Source organism: Meleagris gallopavo, chromosome 1 (assembly GCF_905368555.1).
Source record: "Meleagris gallopavo chromosome 1, MGAL_WU_HG_1.1, whole genome shotgun sequence".
Classification (NCBI taxonomy): Eukaryota; Metazoa; Chordata; class Aves; order Galliformes; family Phasianidae; genus Meleagris; species Meleagris gallopavo.
The window spans coordinates 62,581,010-62,608,193 of record NC_139404.1 but is presented as its reverse complement, the minus strand read 5'-3'; the positions used below and the strand labels follow the sequence as shown (position 1 = coordinate 62,608,193).

At 35.6% G+C, this 27,184-nt stretch overlaps 1 protein-coding gene across 1 annotated transcript in view; it reads left to right on the top strand.

Annotated features, from left to right (window-relative positions):
- The first annotated feature begins 12,826 nt into the window (after positions 1 to 12,826).
- The window catches only part of SLC15A5 (solute carrier family 15 member 5), a 29,837-nt gene continuing 15,479 nt past the window's right edge, over positions 12,827 to 27,184 (top strand). Inside the window, exons 1-5 of the mRNA XM_085216821.1 lie at positions 12,827 to 13,193; positions 14,626 to 14,851; positions 18,535 to 18,704; positions 21,858 to 22,078; positions 24,389 to 24,575. Coding sequence (XP_085072947.1) covers positions 12,827 to 13,193; positions 14,626 to 14,851; positions 18,535 to 18,704; positions 21,858 to 22,078; positions 24,389 to 24,575 — 1,171 coding nt within the window. The remainder of the gene's footprint in view (positions 13,194 to 14,625; positions 14,852 to 18,534; positions 18,705 to 21,857; positions 22,079 to 24,388; positions 24,576 to 27,184) is intronic.

Below are 27,184 nucleotides of genomic sequence, written 5' to 3'. Positions count from 1 at the left end.
TGAAGTTCATGCAGCTCTGTAATGAGCTCTGCACTGGGAGGACAGAGAAAATACAGCTTGATGGCTGATGAATTTTGAGTCTTTCTCCTTATGAGCAGGACTGTGATTTTCCTGTACTGCAGTAAAATGCTTAAAAGCTAATTTAGTCAGGATGTTGGTAGTGGTTAGATGTGGCTGCTTGACCACTAAAACTGAGCTGGCAAGTTACACGTTCCTTTCTCCTTAAAGTCACTTAAGAGAAGAAGAAATGATTATCTAGAGTGAGCTGTCAACCTTTATGCCAGCTTTCCTCCTGATATGATTTATAAAACAGCTAAGATAACCTCTTGGGGGGAGCTTTGCAATGGAAATAGCAAGTGATTCTTATTCTAATGAACATAACACTGTCACAAGTTTAAAGTTCAAGTCCGAGGTACGAAGGTTTGGGGAGAAAAAAGAGCTCGTAATATATGAATGTGACAGCATATATGTTCATTGCCTGCACAGTATGTGAAACAGGAGAAATAGGCAAACTTTATTTTTCTAATGAGGTTTAAAATACTTTCAGAATTTACTAAGCATAAAAGTCCCTCAGTACTGGAATACTTGTTGAGGGTTGTTGCTGTTTTTTTCCTGTCTTTTTTTGCTTGACACTCTCCCTGATTGAGAACTGAACATTTTTCTCAGAGCAAGTTTTGCCCCCTTTGGTCCTTCAGCACTGCAGAACCATCACTATTGGCACTCATTAAAGAAATCTTTGTTGGTAGCTGTAGTCAGCAGGCGAGAAACTGAATGGACTCATGGAATTTAAACTCTGGGAGAGGAGTTGTCCTCACCAGCATTTAGAAACATCAAATGGGGGAATTTATTGCTTCCCATTATGTTAAAAAAAGAAATAGGAAAAGAAAGAATTCTATTATCTGTCTGACAGCTTTCATTGATATCTAGTTTACTTCAGAACTACTTTAGAACATAAAAGCAGACTTTTAGAGAAATTGTTTAGGGCAAATATATATCTATACATATATATAAAGTTTATAAATCTATGGCAAGCTAACCTGCCCCTGAACTTACCCAGCATATTTATTATGCCAAGAGCTGTATGAATGCAATTTCGGTATTTGGTGAACCATACTATCTGCAGGTTTGCTGAGGCTGATAGCTTTTCACTGTCTGGTCAGTATCTTTCTGTCTCAAGGTTAGAGTTGCACTAGATCCTTACTACAAGATGAAGTAGAAAGAATCAGCTGAGTAGAAAAGTAGATGTGCTACAACTTAAGCAGAGCTGTCACAACAACTTTGTAATTTTATTAGCCTCGCTTTCTGAATGTATATGCTCTTTGAAGCATTGTCTTAGTGGGAAGCTTGTATTCTGTCCTAGCAGCTGGGTGCACTGCCTGCTTGAAAATGATGTAGTGGTGTCTTGTGGAGTTCGAGAATTCTGTGATGGTTTCTTCCTCAATGGTCTCTCTTAATCTGCTTAAGTATATAGCTGGTGGGAGAGATTGTAGATACAAAAGAAAAAAAAACCCTGGATCTCCAGAAAACCCTAACATCTTCTTTGAATTTCTGAGAACAGGGAACATGAACTGATGTAATTACTAATACTTCAGCTATTCCCAAATGGTAGACACTGCCTAAGAATTAAAAGGTTTTTATTCACTCTGGGAAGCTGACATATGGGATCTACCTGACATTCAGGGAGAAGCAGCCAGGTGACAGTTTTCCTGTCCCACAGAGACATAAAATGCACACCAGTTGGGGACTGTATATCTTGGAAATATATCTTTCTATAGTAATATCTCCTGAGACATGGTCAGCACAGACCTGGGTTGGGGAATACAAAAGCTCAATATCACAGCTTGTTGAAAATTTGGAAAAACTCTGAAGAATCATTATGTAGGATCTTAATTTCTCCTCAGATCTTATTTAGGATTCTTCATTTATATATTTAGCCCTACTGATGATTTGGAAGATGGGCCACAAATTCTCTGTATCACAGTTGGCCAATCTGTATTATAGGAAATAACATTCCCTGACTATCTGACAGAAATATGTCAGACTTAATTGGCAACAATGTTTTGAAAAGTGACTCGATAGAGATATCCTGTGAAAGATGATGCTTTTGAAGACAATAAGGTGCCTCTGGATATATAGTCACACTTAAAGAATCACAAATTAATTGCTGAAAAACAGTGCTCAGAGATGATGCATTTTAAACACAATTATAAACTGCAGCAAATATATTAATAGCTACTTTCATAAACACATAAACATAAACATTCCAAAACCTAACTCTTACTCTTTCCCTTATCCAGTGCTAAGGACTTAAAACCCTACCTGCTCTTTTTTGATATATTCCATTTTCTCCATCTTTTATAGGGAACTCTGCCATACCTGCTGAGGGGAACCAATAAATCCAAAGGTAAAATACACTGTGACTATGAGAAGACAAAAGCTGTAAAATGTAGAGTTCAGTCTTAGGTCTGTTCAGGACTTCACAACTCCATGAAGGCATGCTTACGTAACTACCAAAATTTTTCACTGCAAAACTAAAAAATTAAAAAATCATGATTTCATTACTAAACAAACTGGATGCAGTAGCCTCTTGCATAGCACACACATGCTATACAGCTCTTCTCATTATGAATCTCTTGTTTGGTGACCTGATTTCAACTGATGTCAACTCAACATAACACTGTAAACTTCTTTGGATGATTAGAAAACATTCCTCTGAAGTATGTGAACAAACATTAGCTGCAAGCACTGTGTTGGAGATTATCTTACAAAACGTAACGTCTCTGCATCTAACATTGCTATTTTTTCTTTCATCATCTGCCTGAATTTTATCAGTTAGTTACAGTCACATTCTGATCTCCTTGCCATTTTTTTCAGCAAGAGGCATGATTCTTTTTTCTGGAAGGGGCAAGACCATGTTCTCTGTTCTATCCACAATGAAGACATGAAAAAAAGCAATCTTAATTCACTGATTATTTTGCTGTAGTGAGGTATTGTAATCTGGGAGACATAAATTCATGTCTTCCATGGAACATGAAGTTTGAATTATGGAAAGTCACTGGACCCAAAGATCCTCATCCCTTGAAACACTTGCCAATTACGCTAAAAAAGTGGCTGTATTTAGTAATTGTATTTTCCTCTGAAATCAGTTTTAGATGTCCAGAAAGGATTGTTGGATTGCTAGCAGCTGCATCTTCAGAAGGTTTCATTTGAATTGAGAAAAGAGAAGAAAGGAAAAGAAAGGAAAAGAAAAGAAAAGAAAAGAAAAGAAAAGAAAAGAAAAGAAAAGAAAAGAAAAGAAAAGAAAAGAAAAGAAAAGAAAAGAAAAGAAAAGAAAAGAAAAGAAAAGAAAAGAAAAGAAAAGAAAAGGAAAAGGAAAAGAAAAGGAAAAGAGGAAAAAAAAGACTGAATGGATTCCATGCAGGTCACCCAAAGTTTAGCACTTACTATTTTTAAAGTAATTGCCTTAAAGTCCTACTGCTCTCTCAAGTATGTTTATGGTATTTTGTTTGGATTAACGGGACCAAAGGGAATTGCATATAGCAGACAGAGAGACTCTGTGGCAGTAAAAACTAAATATAATTTCCACTAAAACTCAGTTGCAGACTGATTTCTTAGGCCACTTCTTGACATTTTTCTCTTAAAAACGTAAAGTCCAGCATTCATACTCACTGTTATACACAGAGAATGCCAATCATTGTGATTATATGGCTGTATCATTATTAAACTCTGTAGCCTTTGTGGTTCCTTTGTGCATCACATCACACCGAGTTTCTCTTTGACCTTTCCAGAAAAACTGGATGAGGAAATTGGGGTGTCCCTTTGCTGTTCTTTTCTTGTCACATCCTGATGTGATAACCTAAACATGGCTTGCATTCCTCCACCTTCATCTGTTCAGCCACAAATATAATTACTTGATCTATGTCTCAGTCAGAGATTTCATATCTAAGATCTTCAAAAAGTCTGTCAAGGAGAAAGCAATAGGGAGGAAATCTGAGAAACGTGTATGTGGTTTTAGGTCAATCTGTAGTATGAATGTGACAAAATTTTACTGATGCACAAACCCTTGCATATCTAATTGTAAAATGTGAGCACCCAATACAAAAATTATTTCAATATTATTCTCTCTTTGTCCTTCTTTTTCAGTTTAGGCTTTTTTCCTTTAACAGGATCAATTATTTTTCAGTACTGTTTTGCATCCTACTCTTTCTCATCTCTTTTTCAGTACTACCCTTTTCACTGCTAAATCATCAAAGACATTTTTGTTCTTTTACCTATTGTGGCAGAGTCAGTAAACACAATCTTACAAAGAGAATTTCTAAGTGTAAGCATTTGCACTAAAAGCTTTGAATTGCTATCTTTGATAAAGCAATTTAGTCTGATTACACTGTTTTGGAATCTCATATTCAAACTCACCTCTCTGAAAAAAAAAAAAAAATCAAAGTGAACTATATTGCATGGCTCAGAACTTGGGGAGCTGGGATGGGGGAGGGGGGATTTAAATACTGTGTAATCCATGTTAGCAATTGTATTTCTACCCTAAAATTCACACAGAAGCAGCAATGCCAAATCTGAAGAATGTATCAAACATAAAGAAGGTTAATAATTATTTCTAGGTTTAATTTGCCAATATTCCTTTAGTGTTCTGAAGACTAGACAGATAAATGTTGCAGATGATTCTTGTATCAAACACAACAGACATTCCACAAGAGCACTGAGTAGCAGATATAACAGCTATTGATTGTCGTGGATTATTTTTTAAGTAATTATTTACAGAAAAATCCAAATACAAATTCAGATCTCAGAGTGTGCAACTGAAGCTTAATTAATTATACTTCTAGAAATTCAGTGATCTCTTTGAACTGTCATCAGTAGTCAGGAAAATGTGCATTTAAGTCATCAAACAGCAGAGGCCAGAAGTACAGCCTGCTATGAAGTTACACGATGTATTGATTTCGGCATTTTAGGCATGGACAGATGTTCTCTTCATAAACCTTTACAGCTGAAGAAATCGCTACCCTGGGACAGACATCCCAGCACCCACCAATTTCATCAGTGGGAAGGATTATGTGAGCCTTCTTTAATCTGCTTCAGTCAAAATCAGTCAGGTTAAGCAGTAACTGAAGTTGGAAAAGTTAATCCACTATGTTTAGGTTGAAATTAACTGTCAGGGTTTTTTTCACCTGCCATGTTCAATGGCAAGACATCCCGAGGAATTAAATATAGATACTGCCCATACTTACAAGTTGACAAAATATATTTTCTTGGTCCTGCACATCACCAGTGCAAGCCATTGAACATACTATGAGTGTCATAATGCCCATTGATTTTCAAGAGCACCTTCTTGTTGGAGCTGAGCACCATCTACTGAGAGTGCCAGGGAGCCTTTGAAATCTGCAATAATGACTCCTTAGACATGCACTTAAAAATTCTTTTTTTTCCTTTTTTTTCAAGCAATGCAATATTTTCGCTCTATTAGCTTGGTATCTGGCAAACCTCTCCTTTTTCCTATGTACTGGTGGTTTTAAAACAACCAATCTTTAATGAAAAGCATGTTTTGAAATGATAGGCAAATCATTTGTAGCATGTAACAGACACTGATAAGTCTTGTCTGCAGTATTAAATCGGTAGCATGCATGCTACCTGACTATATTAAAAAGCAATTCAAGGTTTAAGTATTGTAATCTTTATAGTGGTTTAATACGGTGTCTTACTGCAGCTAACAAAAACCAAAGAGCAATTGAGTAAATCCAAGCTTTTCTTCTTTTGTCTAGGTGCAGCATACTCAGCCTCTCCATCTCATCTCTTTGGAGGACCGCTGAAAGAAAGTATTAGATGGATTCTAATGCTTTGGGATATAGCGTAAGTGAATCTCATAAATAATCAACTGATATAGCATAAGTGAATCTCATAAATAATCAACAGATGATGTCAGTTGTGTTGAAATCTGGAGGATTAGGTGTGAAAAGATGGATGTCTAAATACATACTATGCCTTTCTTTGGACACTGAGCAGCCATAGCTTTCATGGGTATGTGTGAAACTGGAAATGATTGAGCACCTCTGACCAGGCAAGCCATTTTCACTTCAAGGCTCATACGTGGACTAAGGATTTTGCTTTTGCTAAGGTTCCCATATGCCACAGGACTAACATTCATAGGTCAGTGTAGAGAGATGTAGGCTCTCAGTGAGATCTTCTTCCAGTCCATACACATATCTGGGATTGCCCTGACCAAGCTGCACCTTGCACTTGGCCTTCTTGAACTTAATTCAGTTCATGCAGGCCCACTTATCAAACCTGCCTGTGTCTCTTTGGATGACATCCCTTTCTTTTGCAGTAAAAAAATATCACCCATGTGACAGCAGCATGCCATGAGCAGGCAGCGTGCAAGATATAAGCCATATACCATGAGACACAAGCAGTGAGTCACGTGCCACATATAAGCCACATGCAGTGAGCCCTATCCTATGAAGAAAGGCTGAGGGAGCTGGGCTTGTTCAGCCTGGAGAAGTGGGAAGGTTCCACGGAGAAATCATTGCAGCCTTATAATGCTTATAAGGCTTTTAAAGAAGAGGGAGACAAACTTTTTATGTGGTCTGATAGTAATAGTGCAAGGAGAAATGGTTTTATACTAAAAGAGAGGAGATTCAGGTTAGATGTTAGGAGGAAATTATTTATTCAGAAAGTTACGAGGTACTGGCACAGCTGCCCAGAAAAGCTGTGTGTGCCCCATCCCTGGAGCTGTTCAAGGCCAGGTTGGATGGGGCCCTAGGCAGCCTGAGCTGATGGGTGGCAGCCCTGCCCATGGCAGTGGATTAGAACTGGATGGATCTTAAGATCTCTTCAAGTCCAAGGAATTATATGATTCTATCATTCTGTGCAGACCCTGTCTCAAACTCTGGTACAAAGGTAATGGGAAGAGGGGGAAAAAAAAAAAAAAAAAAGAGAGAAAATGGAGTTTAGACTCCATACCACTGGACAAATATCGTATGCTATCCCAAGCACTTTCTGACTTTCTTGGAAACTAAATAAGGCAGTTTGACCTGCTGCTACACATGCTATGCTTTCAGAAGCTGTGTGTGGAATTCCCCAAAACTCTTCTACATTAAATGCCAAACATTAGAGAAAGTTTAAAGAAGTGTCGGCACTTAGAAGATCACATCAGGAGTAAAATCCAGACCTGTTCAAACTCAAGTCTTCAGTTCAGCTTTTATATCAAAACTATTAACAGAAAAATCTGTGTTTGGATTGTGCTTGGTACAGAATTCCAATTTACTTTCCTTTGCTTAAACTATTAATAATGCAGAAGCAAGAATAAGAGAGAATTTTGAAAATGTGCTACTGAACATTTACTGCACATTAATCCTGAGATTAGCAGTATAACTTCAATATTATTCCTTCTAGGCAAACTTCCAATAATGAAGGATATTGTCACCAAAACTCCAGGTGTATCCTTACCAGTGCAGAGCAAAATGGAATTGTCACCTCCCTTGGACCTGCTGGCAAAGCTGACATCTTTCATAAAGATAGACAACTGTTTCTCCATTAAAAAATAATAATTTTAATAAGAATGTATTGGCCCTTACAAGAACATGCATTTTCATCTCTGACGTTTTCTCCCAAACCACACAAGGTATTATTTACAGTTTTCAGCTTTTGGACATCCAACATTACAGCTGAATAAATAAGTTATGTGACGTTCTTCCCTGTACCAGTTCACAAGGCTCAAATGTGTATAAATAGATGATGGAAAGAGAAAAGATTTCAAGATGGCTGTATATCTGAAACTTTCTGTTATCAACTTATATGTGACATTCATGAGAATTTCATATGAACAAATGCTATCGGTTTCATATGACCCATTGACTCATCCCATGAAAATCTGTGAAATTCTGAATATTGTTTCATAAGTAAAACTGAAGACTTCCTTTTATTTTCCCACTGTAAAACGATGCTCTACTGGCTTTAGCACTCAGCTCTCATTTCCTACTATTCTTCTACATCCATTGTACCAAAACATGCTCTTTTCAAACGATGTCTACTAACTCTTGTCTGCTAAGAACTATCATTTTTGTGGACATAATTAACTATTCATTGACACAGAGCCTTGGATTTGCCTCTCCCTAAATTACAGAACCACCGATAGAACAATCTCAAAGCTACAATGACAGCTTCCGTACAGTTCATAAAGCTTTACACCTTGAGTTACAGCTCCAGCAGGAGAGATTAAGAGACTATCTGAACAGTGCAGTGAGTGGAAAGGTGGGAGATCTACTATCAATCCCTCTGTTGTTATGAGTATTTACTTCTAAAAAGGTGCTAGCACCTTTTCATGGCTTCTCTGGAACTAGCTGGGTTCAATCAGGGATGAATTTAGAGCAGAAACTCTCCCATTGTGTTATATTTACGTATGTATTTTAGAATACTAACTGCTAAATGGACTTGAATATAAGTGAACTGTCACTGTGGGAGAATAGTTGAAATAATCTTGGATGTACAGGTAATATTGTCTCAACTGTGAACCCTGCTTTAGAATCTCATTTCAGTCTGTACCTAAAAATCTATATGTCAAAAGAAAATATCCTGAGTGCCATCTACAAACTATAACATGGCACAAAAAAAGCCATATTTCTATATGATAGAGCTACTTCTAATTTTCCCATTAGACCAAACGACATCATAAAGAATATCTGCCAACAACGTGATATAAAACTGTACCATGCATCATGAAAAATAATTGCAATTCAATTACTCCTGAATTATAAAACCGTCAAATAGGTGCAATAAGACAAGAGCCTTACAACATATGAAAAACTGCTTAGCATAGATAATTATATATGTTTGAACAAAATCCCCAAAGTAAAAGATGTGCAGTTTGATGGAACAGGGTAATCACGCCAAAATAATTTTCATTCATAGCAAGGGTTTGAGGATCAGCAATTTTAAAACCACTTCCCTGAAAAAAAAATATAGAAGTAAATTAGCAAATCTTTCTCTCTAACTATTGGTAGAGGGCATACTCAGCAACAAGATAAAAAACTATTTTCTTGCCTCTATCACCTTCTTCCTTAGATTCTGCTCAATGTCACTGCTTAAAATCGTCTTGTACAACAGACTCACTGAAATCAGGGTCACAAGCAGCAGGTTGCTCAGCAGCATGACACATTGGGTTTTGAAGATCTCCAAGGATGGGGACTCTGTATAACCTCTACCAATGTTTGAGAACCACAGTTTTTTACTTATGTTCAAAATTATGTTTCGACTTTTGCCTTTTTGTCTTCTGCCTGTTCTCCTGTCACCAGGCCCCACTGAAAAAAAGCCTGGACCCATCTTATTTAGTCCCCCCGCATGACATAGTTATGTATGCTTATCAGAATCCCCTGAGCATTCCCAGCTCTCTGTCTCTCTTGAAGGAAAATGCTCCAGACCCTTCATCATTTTCATGACCCTCCATTGGATTCTCTCCAGTGTGTCCACTTTTGTACTTTCTTGTATTTGCGCTTCCTTAAGTACTTAATGATGCACCTTGTCACCTGTTTTGCTACTCCTGCACCTTAGGCTTAGTAGTGTCTAAAAATATATATAAAAATATAAGTGTAAAGATATTAAAATATTATATATATAATATAAATAAATATTATATATTATATTTTGTCTTTCTGTAATGCTGTACATCTGAATTAGAACACAACTGTAAATTTTAGTGAATTGAACTCTTAGCACCTCAGTGAAGTAATTCAATGTATTTCTATTTTCAAGATGGAGAGAGAAAGATCCCAGCGAACTAACATGGCTTGCACACAACCATAGAGGCAGTCTGACCACGGGGCAGAAATAGAACTCAGGGAGAAATGGCGAAAGCACTCTTTCATAGGACGAGTTGAGAATAGAAAGACCTTCGCATCAAAGCTCTGTGCTACACTCTGAATTAAGAAGAATATGGCTTCTCTAGAACCATTAAATTATGTCTACAAAAGAAAAAAAAATAAGCAAGTTTTTTAAAATATAACTATTCTCTACATTAAATCTTTCACCTTGGTCTTGCCCCTCCCCTTCACAGACAAAAGCTGCTGCCGAACAAGATAGTAGCTATGACATCTGTCCCACAGCAAGGCAGAACTGAGCTAGGGTTCCCAGTTGCCTCCAGTTAAAGTGTGGAAAAACATTACAGGAATACTTAGTAAAGGGAAAAACTATCCAGGTGTAATGTGGTGGATATCATAGGTCCAGAAGTTCTGAGATAATTTTTTATATATTCAAAAATTTTAATAACTGATTACTTCATATGTGCTTTTTTTCAGCCATCAAAGTGTACTTGCACAGCGTGTAACAGATCTTTATAAAACACAGAAGAGTTTCATTAGACTTGTTAACCTAACAGATTTCACAAATAAGCCTTCTCAGTCTCATTCCTGATGACTGCATTTCACTTTCTTAATTGATCTTTTACGTTATTTGCAGAGTGCCTAGGTTTTGTTTGCATTTGTTCTTCTGGTATGTAATCAAACAAAAATGCAGGCAAACATTATCCTGAATTTTTAGTAATGCTCACAAAGTTCTTCAGAAGCATCAGATACAGGCTTCAAATGCTGTGAACTACAAGACAAAACAAGACCATCATAACCCATAATTGATTCCAGTTCATCTCAGCTCTGACTGAAGGCTGTCTACACAGAAATCTCTGAAATAGTTGTCTAAGGTAAGATTTTAAACAGAAATAGTTTCATAATCCTCCCCATGAAATAAGATATAGCTCAAAGTGATAAAAACATAAATAAGTGTTTTTATCACTTTGAAAAAAAATAAAAGTCAGAAAAAAACAAAGGCAGTTCATATTGAAATTAAATCTACATTTTTAATTCTTGTTCTATGTAGCTTTACCAGCTTTTTCATTAAGAGTAGGCAAAGAGAATACCAGGTGATTCAAGGAGAACTCAGTTAAAACCACATCATGCAATACCCTAACAGATCACCTATATCTGCTACAGATGTGATTAAATAACTAGAGCAAGAAAGACCACAGTGTTTTCACTGAGGACATCATTAATTCATTTACTAATTGTTACCTGTGACTATCAGGATCACCACACCTTTAACAGTCACATGCAAAGGCAATTCAGAATAAACAACAATGAAAACAATCACCACTGCCTCCTTTCAGTGGCATATATAAAGTTCAGCCAATTATTTCCTTTCCCTTGTTTGTTATCCAAAGTTAGAGTAAATGAAACTACATGAAGACTAAGATACTGATATTTTAGTTAGCAACCTTGCTGTCTCTAGTAGTTTCCATGATATGATTCACTTTGAGTTATTAGCACCCATGAGAACAGGTAAACTTTGCACTTTTTAAGAGAAAAATAGCTTGTAGAAAACTAAGCTATTTTATACTGAAGCGTCTATGGTAGTAAGAGTGTGCTTATCCTGTTGTTTTCTATCTGATCCTAGTATTTCCTTAAAGGCTATATTTTCTTAAAAAAAAAAAATAAAGGGAGTAACATTTTCTTTCTGAACAGTTAAATGAGAGTATCTCTGTGCAATGGAAGACATACATGCCTTTTAGTCTATAAGCAGTTTTTACTTGGATTTGGATTTGGAGTTGGCTTCACTAGTCTTTAGTGAGGTTGGCTGAGTTACAGGTGATTTCTAGGTTGGATTTCTCTGCTGGGTTTGTCCAAATGAAAATCTTTATAGCTAATGTAGGTGAAAAGACAGAAGCAGTTCTTGGTTATGTTACATGTCATGGTTATTTTCATCCTTGTTTGGACATCTCTGACAAAAATTTCTTTAGTCTTTGAATTCTGGCTTTAGACTTTTACTCAATTGTAAAAGTATGTATTTTAGAATTATTTTAGGGCATTTTATTTATTTTATATTTTAGTTTTGTTATGTAGACCCAAGTTTGTCTAAAGTACTTCTCATACTTCTTTGGGAGTGTTTAAAAAAGGTGATAGTCATCTTAATGAGCTCCATAAAACAAATAAACTGATTTGGGAAATCTGCAAACTTTTCTGTGGATGAGAGGCACAAGGAGCATTATAAAGCACTGTAACTTTGTCTCATCAGAACTATTATTTAAGCTAGTGATTGTTTTTACTGGGGAGGAATTGTATGTGCTCTTGTCTGATATGATGTATTGCCACACAATATTTGGTTAGAAAAGCAGTTTTGGTTTATGTTGCTTTCAGATAACTTTTATTCTTTGCTAATACATTCAACTTATTTCCTTTTAAAATTTGATTCTCTAACATAAATGTAGTTGTATTATTTATTTTTCAATTAACTTATCTCAATTTCAACTAAATATAACAAATCTAATAAATTAGATACTATTAACTTTAAAAATAAAAAATGATTTTTTTCATCTGTTGCCTATTTAAAGCTCGAATTTACTATATCCAAATTATTTTCTTGATTTATTATTTAAATTCTGCTGATAATGTTGGCTTTCTTCTGTATTTAAACCTTTACTTTTAGCATACAAATAGAGTTATATGTACTGTATTGGACTCAAGTAATTTAACAGATAACATACACTGGGGGAGAAATCTTCTTCATATATGAATGGATTAATTAAATAGACTGTGTTCCTTAATGTTGCTAAATTCAGAAGTTGAAATGTTGGTATGTCTCTGATTAATTTATTTATTGGAAACTCTTTGATCCTATATGTAATAGCACAAAAGTGACTGGTGCCCTACGAAATTGTAGTGGTAAAGTGTGGAATTCAAAGTGAGAGTCTTACCAGTTTGCTAATTACAGTGGAGGAGAACAGAAGTATACCTGTAACTTAAGCTGTCCTCCTGAGTCCTAGTCAAAGAAGTCAAGCATGCCTGGTGCAAGCAGTGGTGATGTTCAAGAGAAGCAGCTTGCGGCTGACACTGAAAAGGAGAAAAACCTGCTACCTGATAGAAGAAACCATGCTGGAAACCTGACTCTGCCTGAGAAGAAAGTCCAGGAGGCTATTTGTGTGCTGCTGGTGGAGCTGTGTGAGAGGTTCACGTTCTTTGGCATCGTCTGCAATATGATCCTCTTCTGCACCGTCAGACTTGGCTATCGCAACTACCAGGCTGCCATTGTAAATATGTGCTTTGTGGGCACCTCCATGCTGACGCCAGTGCTGGCTGGCTGGCTCGCCGAGTGCCTTGTGGGGCGGATCAAGCTGGTGTGCATCTGCATGTTTCTACACTTCTTAGGTAGGTGACACCCAGGTGTCCTTTAATGCTACAATACTTCTGTTTGAAATGCACTGTTGAACACTGAAATTCAGTAATTTTCTCCAAGCTCATGGCCAGTTTTGCTCATAATGAATTACGTCATTTTTTCCTCTACAAAACATTTTGTAGTTTTCTGCCTATGTATTTTTGTGAGGTAATACATAGAGCAAGACCAAGAAGCATTTTCATGTATGTCTTATGGATTAGCGGGTATGTGATCTTTACTTCTCTAAAGTGGCTTAGCTCTTAAGAATGCAGTTGCTCAGCTCTTTCTTAGAACTAGTCCCTTTAATAAGCATCTGTTGTTGCTAGTGCTGTGTGGGCACTACACTAGGGCAAATGTGATGTTTTAGACAGAGTTTGAAAAAGAGAACGGAAAGCACTTCCCAGCTGTTGGTAGTAACACTTCTATTTTATGTGAAGACATGACTGTTGTAGTTGGATAACTGGGAAAGATGCATTTAAGCACACATCAGTATAAACAAACATTGCAGTGAGTAGGGAGGATATATCCTAATACTTATATTGAGAGCTTGCTTTCTAACAGAAATCCAAATCTTCCCCAACTGTTCTTCCGAAGATCTTCTATGCAAAAAAGATCTCCAAAACTGTTTAAACTAAATAGGAAGATTCTGCAGCAATCAGTGCATTTCAGAGCTGGTGATTGTTTATGTGGGTTAATTGAATGCTTCTAAACTGTAAGGGTTCGATGCACAGCTGTAGTCTTAAACTTTGGTTAATGTCAAGCTGATGTTTCAATTTGCTATATTTTGAGTTTGTCTCCACTTAAAGCCTAGATAATCTGTAGCTGACTAAATCTGAGACTTGCTTTGCAGACTAGAGCTGGTAAATACAATTCATGGCAGTGCTTCTGTAAGTTAAGTTCCCAAAAACATATTTTTCCCATGAAGCTGCAACAGAAAACCAGAACAGCTAAAAAAAAAAAAAAAAAGTAGTAAAACCTTTGAGACTTTCTTAAATCATAGACCTCATTAAAGACTCAGAAATCTTTTTTTTTTTTAATCTTAATTATTCCACAATGGGGAGGCTTTTTGGCTGTTTTAATTTCTTTGCTGGGCAGTTACACACCTTACCTGACACTTGCTGGCTAGTGGAGAGCTACTGCCCTCTACACACAAGAAATGGGGAAAGCACAATGGGAGGAGTTTCATTTCCAGGGTAAGCTCTTCAATATATTGAAGGACGTAAATCCTTGCAAGCATATTAGAGAAAACTGCTTTCATAGGTACTCATAGTGATGTTTCTAGCTTTCTGCAGAAGTAAGGCCCTTCCTCTTCACCCTCATCTGTTGTCTTCTGATTTCTCATCTTTTCAACACAATTGCTTACAGATTCATATTTATCAGTCTGACGTTAATTTATTTCAAATAATGATTTCCTTCTGATTCCAGGCACAGCCCTGCTACCCATTGTGGCTTTCCCTTTTGAAGATATCTACATTGACAAACGACATATTCTTCTTCATACGCTAACCAAAAAGGAGCAGAAAATAGTGTTCTATTTTGCACTACTCACAGCTAGCCTGGGAATAGGAGGCATAAGAGCTATAGTTTGTCCACTAAGTGCATACAACCTTGAGAACTGTGGACCGAAAGAACTTCTTTCTTTTTTCAACTGGTTAGTAACTTAACAACAGCTAAATATCTGTAGAGAATGATATTGCATTGCTTTGATATTCCCTGTAGACTTGCAAGGCATTGTTGGTGTTATTTACTGGGTTTTAAACTGAAGAATATTTAAGTTTTGGAATAGTTTCCAAGAATTTACGTAAAAACCTCTGGTGTAGTTCTTGCTTTCCAGGACCAACTGGCGATCACCTATTTTGGTCATCAGTAGTAATCTTCAGTCAAGAACCAGGATTACATAACTTGCTCAAGTACTCACTCAGACTTAGTGTCCTGCTGCTATTAGAAAAACAAATGGAATACATTGTTGTACAGCTAATGTACTGATAATTTGATTTAATTTTGCTATTAATCCCTGACTGTGACAAAATTCAGTGATACATTAGAATTTGCATTGGAGTAAATATTTAGAAATTACAGGTAGCAATAGAGTCTGTTGGTTTGTTGGAACTGAAGATTGCTAGTAGACTCTAACTGCTGATATCAGTGGTAAGAAAATGATATATTGTGTTGGATCTTGCACTCAGAACACTTGGTATCAGATAAAGCACTTTACGTTCATATTTCATTTACAATATCTCATTTTTTCAGGAAAATTTGGAGGAAAAATTGAAGAGGTAAAATAGTTCCTAAAAATCAGGTTGTTTTTTTTTTTGTTTGTTTGTTTTTGGGTTTTTGTTGTTGTTGTTTGAATTAACTGTTTCTATGTCAGGGGGATCATTTTTGGTCATGTGTTTGCCTTCATTTATCATTTTGTAGCACTGAACATTCACCTGGACCTTCTGATTAAACTGTAGGGAAGAATCAAAGAAGTTATCAGTGGGAACTTCTAGACTTCTGCTTTGAGTCAGAATGAAATAAAGTCTAAAACTGTCCCCTTTCCTGTCCTTTCCTTATATACACACACTTATTAAAATCAAAGCTTAGCACGCTGTCATATTGACAACAAAACACTGAGGAGTCGATGAAGATCTTAGTGAATCAGATCTTTATTCCTTTGGGAGTAGCTCTCCTGGCTATTCTTTTTTTCCTCCAATTATGTTAGTATCAGAGAATTCTGAATTAAATCCAAACTTCAGTGAATAAAGCAGCTTTACCAAAGGTGGATGAGACTTTAGTTCTGTAGAGCAGATTCTGCCTCCCTGACCTGCCCATAGGAGAGAAGAAAAAAAAATCTTTTTACTCTGTTCTGAGTTTTAATCCTTAATTAGCAACATCATTTTGATTAAATAAGACTCTAGGGGATTAAGACTGGAGTGCAATCAGTTGTTCTGAAAGATAGCATTGGAGAATTTATTGTATTGTGGTCTTAGCCATTCAGAATTGTGTTTAATCAAAGTGACATTTCTCAGTGTTGATTACAAAGAAGACATAATCTGAATAAGAAGTTCCTTGGGTGAAATCCAAATGGGTTATTTCTTGGGGCTTTGGAAATATTAAGAAAGGCACATGTGTGTTTTTTGCAATGGCATCTGAAAAGGGGCTATTTAATTGCTATCTCAAGATTTTAAAAAATGAGGTTATATTCTTAGTGGTCTTAATCTCATTACAACCTCTCAGAATATAATCATTTTCTCTCGGTAGAGTGTTTTTTCTTGGTAGATATTTGTTACAGGATTGAATTTTGAAATAATAGATAAAAAAAGTGATTGCATACTTCTGATGAATAAGAGCTTATGTCCTTAGCTACATTCTATTTAAAAGAAAATCATACTTAATAAGTTAAAGGTAGATTTTAAATGAAATGGCAAAGTATAAACCTGCAACTACCCGCTGTTTAATTCAATTCCTGAAGAAGATTGCTTTGCCCATCTAGGACCTGGTTCTAACTTCCAAAATGCTCTGTGTCTGTTCCCTCTTAAAAAAAAAAAAAAAAAATTGTCTATGGTGGCAGAGAATAAGAGCGAAGGGTACACAATTTAGACAAAGGATAGCAGCTAGCAGTGTTGTCTCATCTTACTAATCTGCTACAAAAGAAGGCAGGAAATGTTGGAACGATAGTATTTCCCTTCTTTCCTATGTCTCTTCTAAATAACTTTTCTTTCCATATACAGTGAATTCATTTCTGCTGTCAACCCAGGACACTTTAAGATTAAATTAAATAATTATTCTGCCTCTTTTATCTTTTTCACTTTCTCTTTATAGAGAACTCTGAAGTGATTCTAAATAAAATTCATCTCCTCCTAAAAAGTTGTACAGGTAAATAAGTGGTTTGGATACTGGACCTTTCTCAAATATGTGGAATATCTGGGTCTGAGTTTGGATTGAAATTTAAGGTCATCTGGCTCAATTAATTAAAAAAAAAAAAAAAGAATAGTATTATAAGAGACAGAAAACATACTCCGTTTTCAGAATTATTAAAAGAAAGTGACAAAACTCAATTTTTGAATATTTTCTAGTGTTTTTCCTCTAGATCTGTCTTTGTTCAGCAAGTTCATCTCAATTGTTATAGTAAGTGAAAGCTTTTCAAGTACAGTAACAATGCTTTTAAGTTAAAAGTCACCTGGGTATTACTTCTTAAGTTGTCATAATGAATATATATATATATATAATATATTCTAGCAAGATCTCTTTTCTAGACATTTCATGATAACGTTTTTGCTTATATCAGAAATGTACTCTTGAGTTGAAATCAGAGTGCAGAAGCTGAGTTCTTTCAGAATATGTCACCGCAATTCATGGTACATTTGGTACTCTCAAGCCAGTAGCAAACTTTGACTTCACAGGATCAGACTAAAACAAATACAAAGTAAAATCCTTGGCTAGACGCATTGGGTCCTTAACACAAGATATTTGGCTCTACAGATCCATTCCTCTTGTACTTTTTCCCTTTCAGAAGTAGATTTTACTTAAAGGATTTGCCAAAAAATATGTTGCCTATTTGGAAAGAAGTCTGAAAGCATAAGATTCTCAAAAGAATTTATTTCATCAAGGTCCTCCATGGACTTATAAGAATGAAGGGGAAAGTCTACTAACAAGCCTCTTGCTCACTGTGGCCACCTACTCAACATTTAGTATGCATAATCCAAGCAAATGGACTAGAGCTGAGAAGAATTTATGTGCCAAGCAAGTACCGTGAATGCTAGATCATTGACTATTCAAAATGAATTTGTTTTTAAAATGTCTCAAAATAATGTTTAATCCACAGAAAAGCAGCTTTTTAATGTTTATAAACCTACTGTCCAAAGCATTTCCTTGGGAAGTGGGATATCTTGGTCGGCTGCTCCAACAGATATTATTTGTGCAGTATTCTTTCAAACCTAAGTTAGGGTAAGAAGTTTTATTTCACACCAGAGGAAATAATTGAATGGCTGTTATATGCGATGTTATTTCTTTGTTAAGGTTAAAAATGCAATTTCATAATTTTACATATATTAAACTTACATTATCGGATATTAAATGTATAAATGCTAAATGCTGACATTTTAATTATTCCTATCCAGAAGTTTATTTCTGACTCTAGATTAATAATTTGTTCAGCTCTACTGCCTTAGTGTCTTAGTTTTATTATTTACCTCACCGAGCTGAAACATCCAAGTGAAATTCAGTGTTTCTCTGCGTGTGTGTGTGTGGTACTGATGCTGTCCATAACTATAGTACTTAACTATACCATTATATAAAAGCTGTAAATTTTTCAGCTCTTCTAATCTTGGCTCCTCTGTCTCTGTGTACTAGGTTTTATTGGCTGATTAACTTAAATTCAGCAGTTGTCTTTGTCAGCATCTCTTATATCCAGCAATCTGTGGCGAGAAATCTTGGTTTTCTTCTCCCATTTGTGTCTGTGCTTATGGCCATGATCACAATTCACATGGTGCGTGGAGAAATGATTTACAAACCTAAAACAGGTAAGACTCTTAAGAAGTATATTTAGAGTATATTTAGTATATTCTTAAGAAGTATATTAAGAAGTATATCTTAAGAAGTATATTTAGAAGTATATTTATTTTATTATATATATATATTTAGTATACTTAGAAGTATATTTTGAACATCTAAATAAGTTCTTCCATAACAATTACCTGTTTGATTGTAGATACCTGGGGAGGAGTTTTAGCTCTATGGAGTCAGTGTAAGAGAAAACATCCTCTGTAAAGATAAGTATGTAGATTCTGGATAGGCTGAAAAATTGAAAGCAGTCTCTGGTGGACTTATGTACATCTTCTGCCTTGTCCAGATATAGGTCCAGAGCAGTTTCATGTACAGGAATAGGTACTACATGCATGCTGCATATTACTAATGTCAGTGTTTTGTCCAATCTATGCCCAAGGTGCTCAGATGTGTTGAGGCTGAGGTGTTGGTGCACCAAACATACTTGTTTTCACATATAAGCATGCTCCAGAGTCTGTTGTGAAGTTAAACTGAGCAACTAAGCAGTGAGTTTAACAAATTAACCAGAAAACTTTGTAATATCTCAGTATTCCAGAATATCTCATGCTTGTTATTTCAGTGTGCTTTCCAATACAACCTTGGGTATTTGTACATATTCGAAAATAATTGAAAATACTGAATAGCTTTAAATAGCTCCTAAGCAGACTTTTGATATTTTAAAGCAGAAGTTCTTATACTTCTGTGGCCTCATCAGTTAGCAATTAGTACTATTACTTCAGCTTTTCAAAATGTTTTGATGACAACTATCTCTCTCCTTTAACCAAGCACAGAAATGTAACTGGAGCCTAAGTGACCAGAATAAGGCTGTAGGAGTGCCCAAATTGTGCTGTACTTTTTCCAGTAGAACACAGAAACTGAAATTAAGATATTTGTGTTTTTGTTATTAGTTCAGTCTAATAAAAAAAAATATTAGGAATGAAAGAATGTGTGAACCAAGTATCTTGGAATGTTATGTGATGGAAATACTAGAAAGAAATGCATCCCTTCCCCAACGCCCTTCAAAAAAATCATATCTGACTGAGGTATGTAAAGGCTAGTGTCAACTTAAGTTGTTTTTTTTATAGAGAGAATAGTAATTGTCAAGCTCTCCAGGTCTTGCTGCAGGTCTTAAAACCTGAGAAGCTAAGAACAGTCTTGAGCATCTAGCCTGCACTGGAATGATTCATATGAAGCAAATCTGGTTGCTTATCTAAGTAGTTTGACATCACTAAAAAGAATACCGCAATCTTGTGTTATACTAGTTAATCTTCTGTTATACTACTCATCTACAAAACTAGCAGAGTATTTCTTGTATTGTCTTTTTTTCTATGAATGTTATTCAACCTAAGTGTTTTCCTCATCTATGCAGAATTCTAATATCTAGAAAAATGTTCTTTATCTCTTTAGTCAAAATAAAACATAATATACTTTGTATCTTCTGGTAAGATATTGAAACATTAAATATATCAAAGCTATTATTCAAATCCATAGACGACCTTACAGGATTTTTGTGTGGTGCTTTTTTGTTTTTCTGATGTAACTCTTCAAATATGGATCATGCATTCAATTATGTTTAGCTGTCAAACATGGACTTAATTTGCATTTCTTCCATTGCTAAAAATTTTAGGATTGGCAGCTGACCAGAGATGGAGGGAAAAATGTGTATCTACTATCTAGAGTGCAATATAGAATTATTTTTTCATTATGATTAAGTAATATAGATATTCATGATTACATCAAGGTCATAGTAGCAGAGTGTTAGAACCAAGATCTTAAGTATAACGGAGAGGGGGAATTTCCTTCTGGAATATGTAATTTAATATATATACAGATAGATGCTTTTTAAGAAAACATTAGAAATAATAGTATAGAGTATATGATGTTTAACTACTCAGTTGTGTACTTCTGTAATCTGAAAAATTCGCTTATGTGGAGTATTGTGGGATTTACTACTTTGCTTCTGAAGAATGGGTAAGACACTTATTCTAAATACGTAACTGGCAATATCCTCTTGATATAGGTCTATGTTTGACTCAAGTTCCTGACTGAATTACAACTTTTACTTAACTATTTACTAGTTTACCATTTACTAATCTGCTTTGAATTCTGTTGTAAGAAACATACATATTTCATACAAGTAACTTTTTGTAGGTAATTGATTGAAATGACAATAAGGATGTCCTCAGCTATGACAAGAGCTCTAACTCTCACATTTTTCTGATTATCTTCTTAGTCAATTCAATCTGAAAGTCTGAATACTTCTTAGTCCTCAGGTCTGGTCTTGAAATACTCTGGATCCTGAATTTTAGCAATGCTTACAGTGATTTGTAAGAATATTAGCCTAGCAAAGTCACAGAAAATAAAATCTGTATGCAGTGTCTATGTTTGGAAGCTTCAGTCGTGTTCTCTACTTCAGGTTTTATTTAACTGTGCCAACAGTCCACAGGTTAATGCTAGACAGTTATTATTTAATTTCCATTTCTTAGTATTGGAAGAACATCCTATAGGTGTCAGATGAACATTCTAGAAAATACTTTCAACAGCAGAGTGATAGGAAAATATTTTTTTCTACCATCTTCTGAGTTCATGTTATATTTGGACACTATATAGATCGTTACTGTAGTGCTTCAACACATCAGAAAGGCAGAGAGATGCTATATCTTTCATTCTCATGGATGGGCAACTTACCAAAGGTAAATCTGTATCTTCAAGCATGCAGGTAACAATTCTGTCCTTGTTATATTTCTTTGAAGTCTGAGAACCAAGCTAGCAATTACTTGTGGACAAATTTTAATATGCCAACAACTAGACTGGAAGCTTTTTCCACAGCACACTACTTGGAAGTCCTAAGATATTTCTAACATTAAAACATGTTCCTCAAAACTTTCTATCCCATCAGCCCTCCTTTGAGCTGCCTTTCCTCCTCTCTTCACTTCTACATGGCTCTTGTTGGACTTTAGCAGAGATGCGACATTTCATTCCTGTCTTGAATTTAAAAGCAAAAAAACTAGGGAAGGTAATATACTACCTCCCAGTATATCAAGTTGTATTTTTCCTCACAAAATGCTTTGTTCTGTTATTTTTGGCAGCAAATAGAAATGTACTAATGCCTTATGTCTGATTGTTTCCAGACAGTTCCCTTCTGACAACTTTTGGGGTAATTGGTAGTGCACTGAAAATGTGCTGTGTGCGGTATCGCTACTTTAGTGGAGATGTATCCAGCTGGTTAGATCATGCGAAGGAATATCATGGTGGTCGGTACAGTGAGACCCAAGTGGAAAGTACAAAGTCACTTGCCAGGCTCTTCCCGTTGTTTGCTTTCCAAATTCTTTACAGAACATGCATTATGCAGGTGAGTAAACAACTTTTCAAACCAAATTTCAAAAAAGACTGTTTATTACCATGTTACAAGGCATGCTGCTTAACTGTTGCTTTACCAACAGAACCACCTTGCAGAATAGTCTTAATCTCATCAAATAAGTAAAATCAGCCTTGCTGTGGTGTAGCCTTCCTTCTGCTCATTTCTATCCATCCCTTTGATATATCTAGTGCTGAGACTCCTGTGCTCCTCATGCTGTTACATATCTTGGAGATTCAGGCTTAGCACTCCTGTGAAACATATAATTTTCCAATTTCTTAAATATTCACTCAATTTTTAGGAAAGACATAAAAACTTTCTTTGCTGTTTCAGTTGCATATTTCTACTGTTCTGGTAGTTTTATATATCTGCTGCATCTCAATGGAAATGGGTGGTTTTCCATTTATGGAAACAGTTATTTCAAAGCCCAAATGTATGAATGATATGTAAATATTTCACAGAGTTGCTTCAACTGACATGATTCCTTCAGATTAATTTCTGACTGGATGATCCTGGCTAAGCAGGAGTTTGAAGCAGCTTACCCTTTGGCAACTGGCGTAACAAATTTAGAAATTCATTTTTAGTTATTGGTTTTAAAATGCGTGCATAGGCTGCTTAAGGAAATTCTTACAAATGTGTAACATAGACTATTTCATTGACATTATCTTGCAACTGTTAAATATTCCCGCTCATCTGCCACCTTTTCTTCTCTCACTCTGCTCCATGCCAGGGAGAGTGGAAGACAAAATAAAAACAAACACACAAGTGACTGAGGCATGTGTTAATGACCAGATGGAAATGAGTCAGGAATCAATCTCTGTTGTAATGTCTAGGTATTTATCTGGAAAAGACTGCTTGCACCTCCTGAAAGCAATGACATTCAGCAGAATTTTCGATATGTCTAACGCTTTTTCTTAGACTAGGAAATAGATCAATATTTTTTCTTAAAGATTAATTGTATTTTCTCCATACTATTAACAGATTTCATGTTGATGATAATTTAATTCCTGATAATAAGTCAATTCTGATTCCCAGTAGGCAATGGAAATGAGGAACCAACATAACTTAGCTTATGTCTGATCTGTCATGATTCTGTTTCTATTTATTCATCCTTTTACGTCTTCTATTTTTTGAGGGGAAGTGAAATATGAGTTACAGTATTTTTATTAACATCTAGCATTTGAACAACTCTTTAGCATCGGGTGAAATTCTGTTGGTTAAGGTTGGCTATAATCATTGATGAGTAACCCTTGAAGAGCTGGGTCACTAGCTACACTTTAATTTTCAGACAGCTACAAGTAATCCATCTGGATTTGGCATTGCCAGTCACATGGAAAAGCCATGTAGAAAACTTCAGAAATTCAAAATGTTATGAAAACAAATGAAAGTAAAGAAATCCATTCTACATCCAGCTCTGCCATGGCTGCTCTCTGTGAATTACTCAAGTTACATCTTTATTTTCCCATCAGTCTGTAAAATGAAGTGGATTGTAACTCCTTGTTGCTAATGAAGTTTCAGCGCTTAGTATACCAAGGTTTCTCAAAAAACACAAGCAGAAAAGTTGGTTGATATAAGCAGTTTGGGGCTTTCTTGTGTATGTCAATAAATTCAACTGATTTTTATGTATCATCAAACAAATAGGAACTATTTGCTCTCTGAAGTGAAAGACTGTCTTATAAGTCTACTTAACTTCATATCCTGATGACTACCATTGGTGTGTTGCTCAGTTGATTATTGTTTTCTGATTTTTATTTACGGAAGTAAAAAAGAAGCCCTTTACATAGCTGCTGTGCCAGTCACATTAAGCTGCTTCGAAGACTATGGCTAAATCTACGCAGCTCTTAAAGCTATGTGATGGCAAGAATTTCTTTAAAATATTCTTCCACTTAGAGCAAACAATTAGAAATTCAAGACAACTCTGCATCATGCTATTCTAAAATGAAAAGAGTCCTGCTGTACACTGTGAAGACATGTAAGAAGTCACTGAAGTACTCAGGAGAATTTATTATGTTGACTGATGGTTTATTTGATCTTCATTAGAGCTAATACAAACTGACGGGCTGCTCCTTAGATTTGTTAAACTGAGGAGTAAGTGAAATAAGTAGATAATGTTAAAGCCTAGCAGAGAATGAGAGTCACTATCTGAAAGGCTTTTATCTTGAATGGTTACTCCTTGGGGTTAGTGTGTAATTGGTTTTCTGTGACTTCTTCAGAAGGGAATGTTGAAGAAGCTTCCATTACAGGAAAAAACCTTATCCATAAAAGGTAACTTACACTGAAGTTGGTTTGTATTCCACAATACAGATTCCTTCAGGATATTATCTCCAAACCATGAATTCCAACTTGAACTTCAGTGGATTTGTATTGCCAATTGCTGCGATGAATGTGATAAGCATTGTGCCACTACTGATTCTTGTTCCAATTTTGGAATGCATTAACTCATATCTCTTCAGCTCCAAGGGAAGTGGACATTCTCCAACAATTTACATTGGTAAGTCTAAAATCTGTTTATGCAGTTTTGATACATATCTTTGTTTTAAAAGAAACCTCAGCAGCTGATGGTATGTTTTACCACTATTTCAAACTATAAACATTAAGATAGATTTGTTTTGGGATGACAGAGGTAGATATATTTCAAAGAAACTTTAGAAAAGACAGTCCTGAAAAATGTTAGATATTTAGAGAAAAAGGCATAGTTTTTATTGATGAAGAAGACTGAAGCTCTTCTGATCAATAAAATGTACTGAGACAAACACTGAGAAAAAACTGAGTCATCCTAAGGAACTGGTGAAAGAAATAGCACTAACCATTTAGGCTTGCATATTTTACTTCACACTGGTTGCCTTCCATACGTTTTTTCTTAATTCTTTTTTTAATTTTACTTAATTTGAAAGGGGTTTTGGGGGGGTGAATCTTTGTTGGTAGCTCTATGATTCTTGAAAAAGATCCTATTGCTCAAAATGATGAGTAATAATTAAAATAATAAATAAAATAAAAAAAAAATAAAATAAAATAATTAAGTTATAGATATAAGCTTTTTTTTCATATATATATATTTAAGCTATGCCTGTATTGACATTAGGACTGTAGCTTACCAGAATTCTTTCTCGTATGAAGAAAAGTTGAGGGAACTGGGCTTGTTTAGCTTGGAAAGGAGAAGGCTCCAGGGAGATCTCATTGTGGCCTGCCAGTACTTGAAGGGAGCATATAAGCAGGAAGGGGAATGGCTGTTTACGAGGATGGATAGTGATAGGACAAGGGGGAATGGTCTTAAACTGAGACAGGGGAGGTTTAGGTTAGATATTAGGTGGAAGTTTTTCACGCAGAGGGTGGTGACACAATGGAACAGGTTGCCCAAGGAGGTTGTGGATGCCCCATCCCTGAAGGCATTCAAGGCCAGGCTGGATGTGGCTCTGGGCAGCCTGGTCTGCTGGTTGGCAACCCTGCACATAGCAGGGGGTTGAAAGTAGGTGATCTTTGTGGTCCTTTTCAAACCAGGCCTTTCTATGATTCTATGATGATTCTATGGAACTTGTCACTGTTATAGTTCATTCCTGACTCTTTAATTGAATCCAAAATAGAAAGTAAAAAAAAAAAAAAAAAAAAAAAGTTAGTCTAGTTCTATCTACAATAGCTATTTTTAAAATCACCCAAGTTCTGAAGTCACAGACTACTGGTTGCATAAACAAACAAATGTGCATCATTTAAGTGCTGTTCTCAATTTTCAACATTTCTCAAGTGGAAGATTACTTGGAGAGGTACAGGTTCCCTCTCTAGCACTAGAATTTTAATTTAAATATGTAATATATTATTGTCTAAGTGTTTAGCATTTTAATAAATATTAATCTAAAATGTAACTTACACATTCCTTCTTATGTGGTTCATTTACATTAAGGAAAGAAAGGAAGGATTTTCAGAGCTCTTTTTTTCCTCGTAGAAGTAGTGTGAAGAAGTCTCTGCTTTTATTAGTTCTGATGCTTTCAACAGTAAGCATTTAATCTCAGACATGTGGATTTGGGACTCATTTATGGAAATTCATGGCCTAGAAGCAATGATAATTTTAGTACATTTTACTACAGGTGATGCCTGATGAGGTTGGACTGCTTTCCTTTGACACTACTCTTCTTCAGTTTCCTGGTCTCCTTTGCTATGGGGTCCCTAACCTCAGACTTCCTCTCTTCTGAGATCTGGAGGGATATCTGCAACTGTCTTCTGATATCAACTACATGCAATTCCACAAGAAAAACAGCTTCCATTCTGTGTTCACTTAAAGCTACTCCCTTCCAGAGATGCTCTCATTAAACTTTCCGCATGTTTTATCATGCAGCCTGTATTACAAACCTCAGACAAAAATATTTATAAACGACTATTTTCTCAGTGTGTTACTATTAATTCAGTGCCCCATGGCATGCAGCACAGTGAGTACTGACACACATAGAGGTATTAATCTAACTAAATTAGCCTAATTAAGAGTGTTATTAAGTTTTATACAAACCAGATGCATATAACACAGCAGGTTGCAATTACCCTAGTTTTTAAAATAACATCTGCATTAAAGCACAGAAAGCACATTCAGATGAAGTTTCCATGGTTTTAAGGAAAACTAAGTATTAATGTTATATCCTGTTACACTGAACAGCAGTAGAATATATGCAGTGTTTTCTTCTTAATAGGTTCATTTATTAAAATAGCCTTCTGTTAGGGGTGATAAATTACCTGAGGCATAAAAAATGCCTCTGAGTACAGGCAATGGCTTGAGATATCCAAGCATATGACTGCACCTGCAAATATGGCAGACCTCTAAGTGCCAATATCTTTGCCAACAGTTAATTAAATTCACAATTATTTTCAGGAACAAAATTGAAAGTACAAATAGGATGTTTGTGTTAAGCTAGCTTATAACTATACTTTAAGGTGAAGTTTTAAAGAGGAAGAAATTTAAATAGTTTCCTGGGAACTTTCAGTATGTTAAGAGTGTAAGTTTCAAAGACAAACCATGAGACAGTGTTGAACTATCTGATTTATCTAATAAGACCTGTGTGAAAACTGTAATTTGTTACTTGTTGGTTTATTTGTAAATCTAGTATGATGTAGCAAACA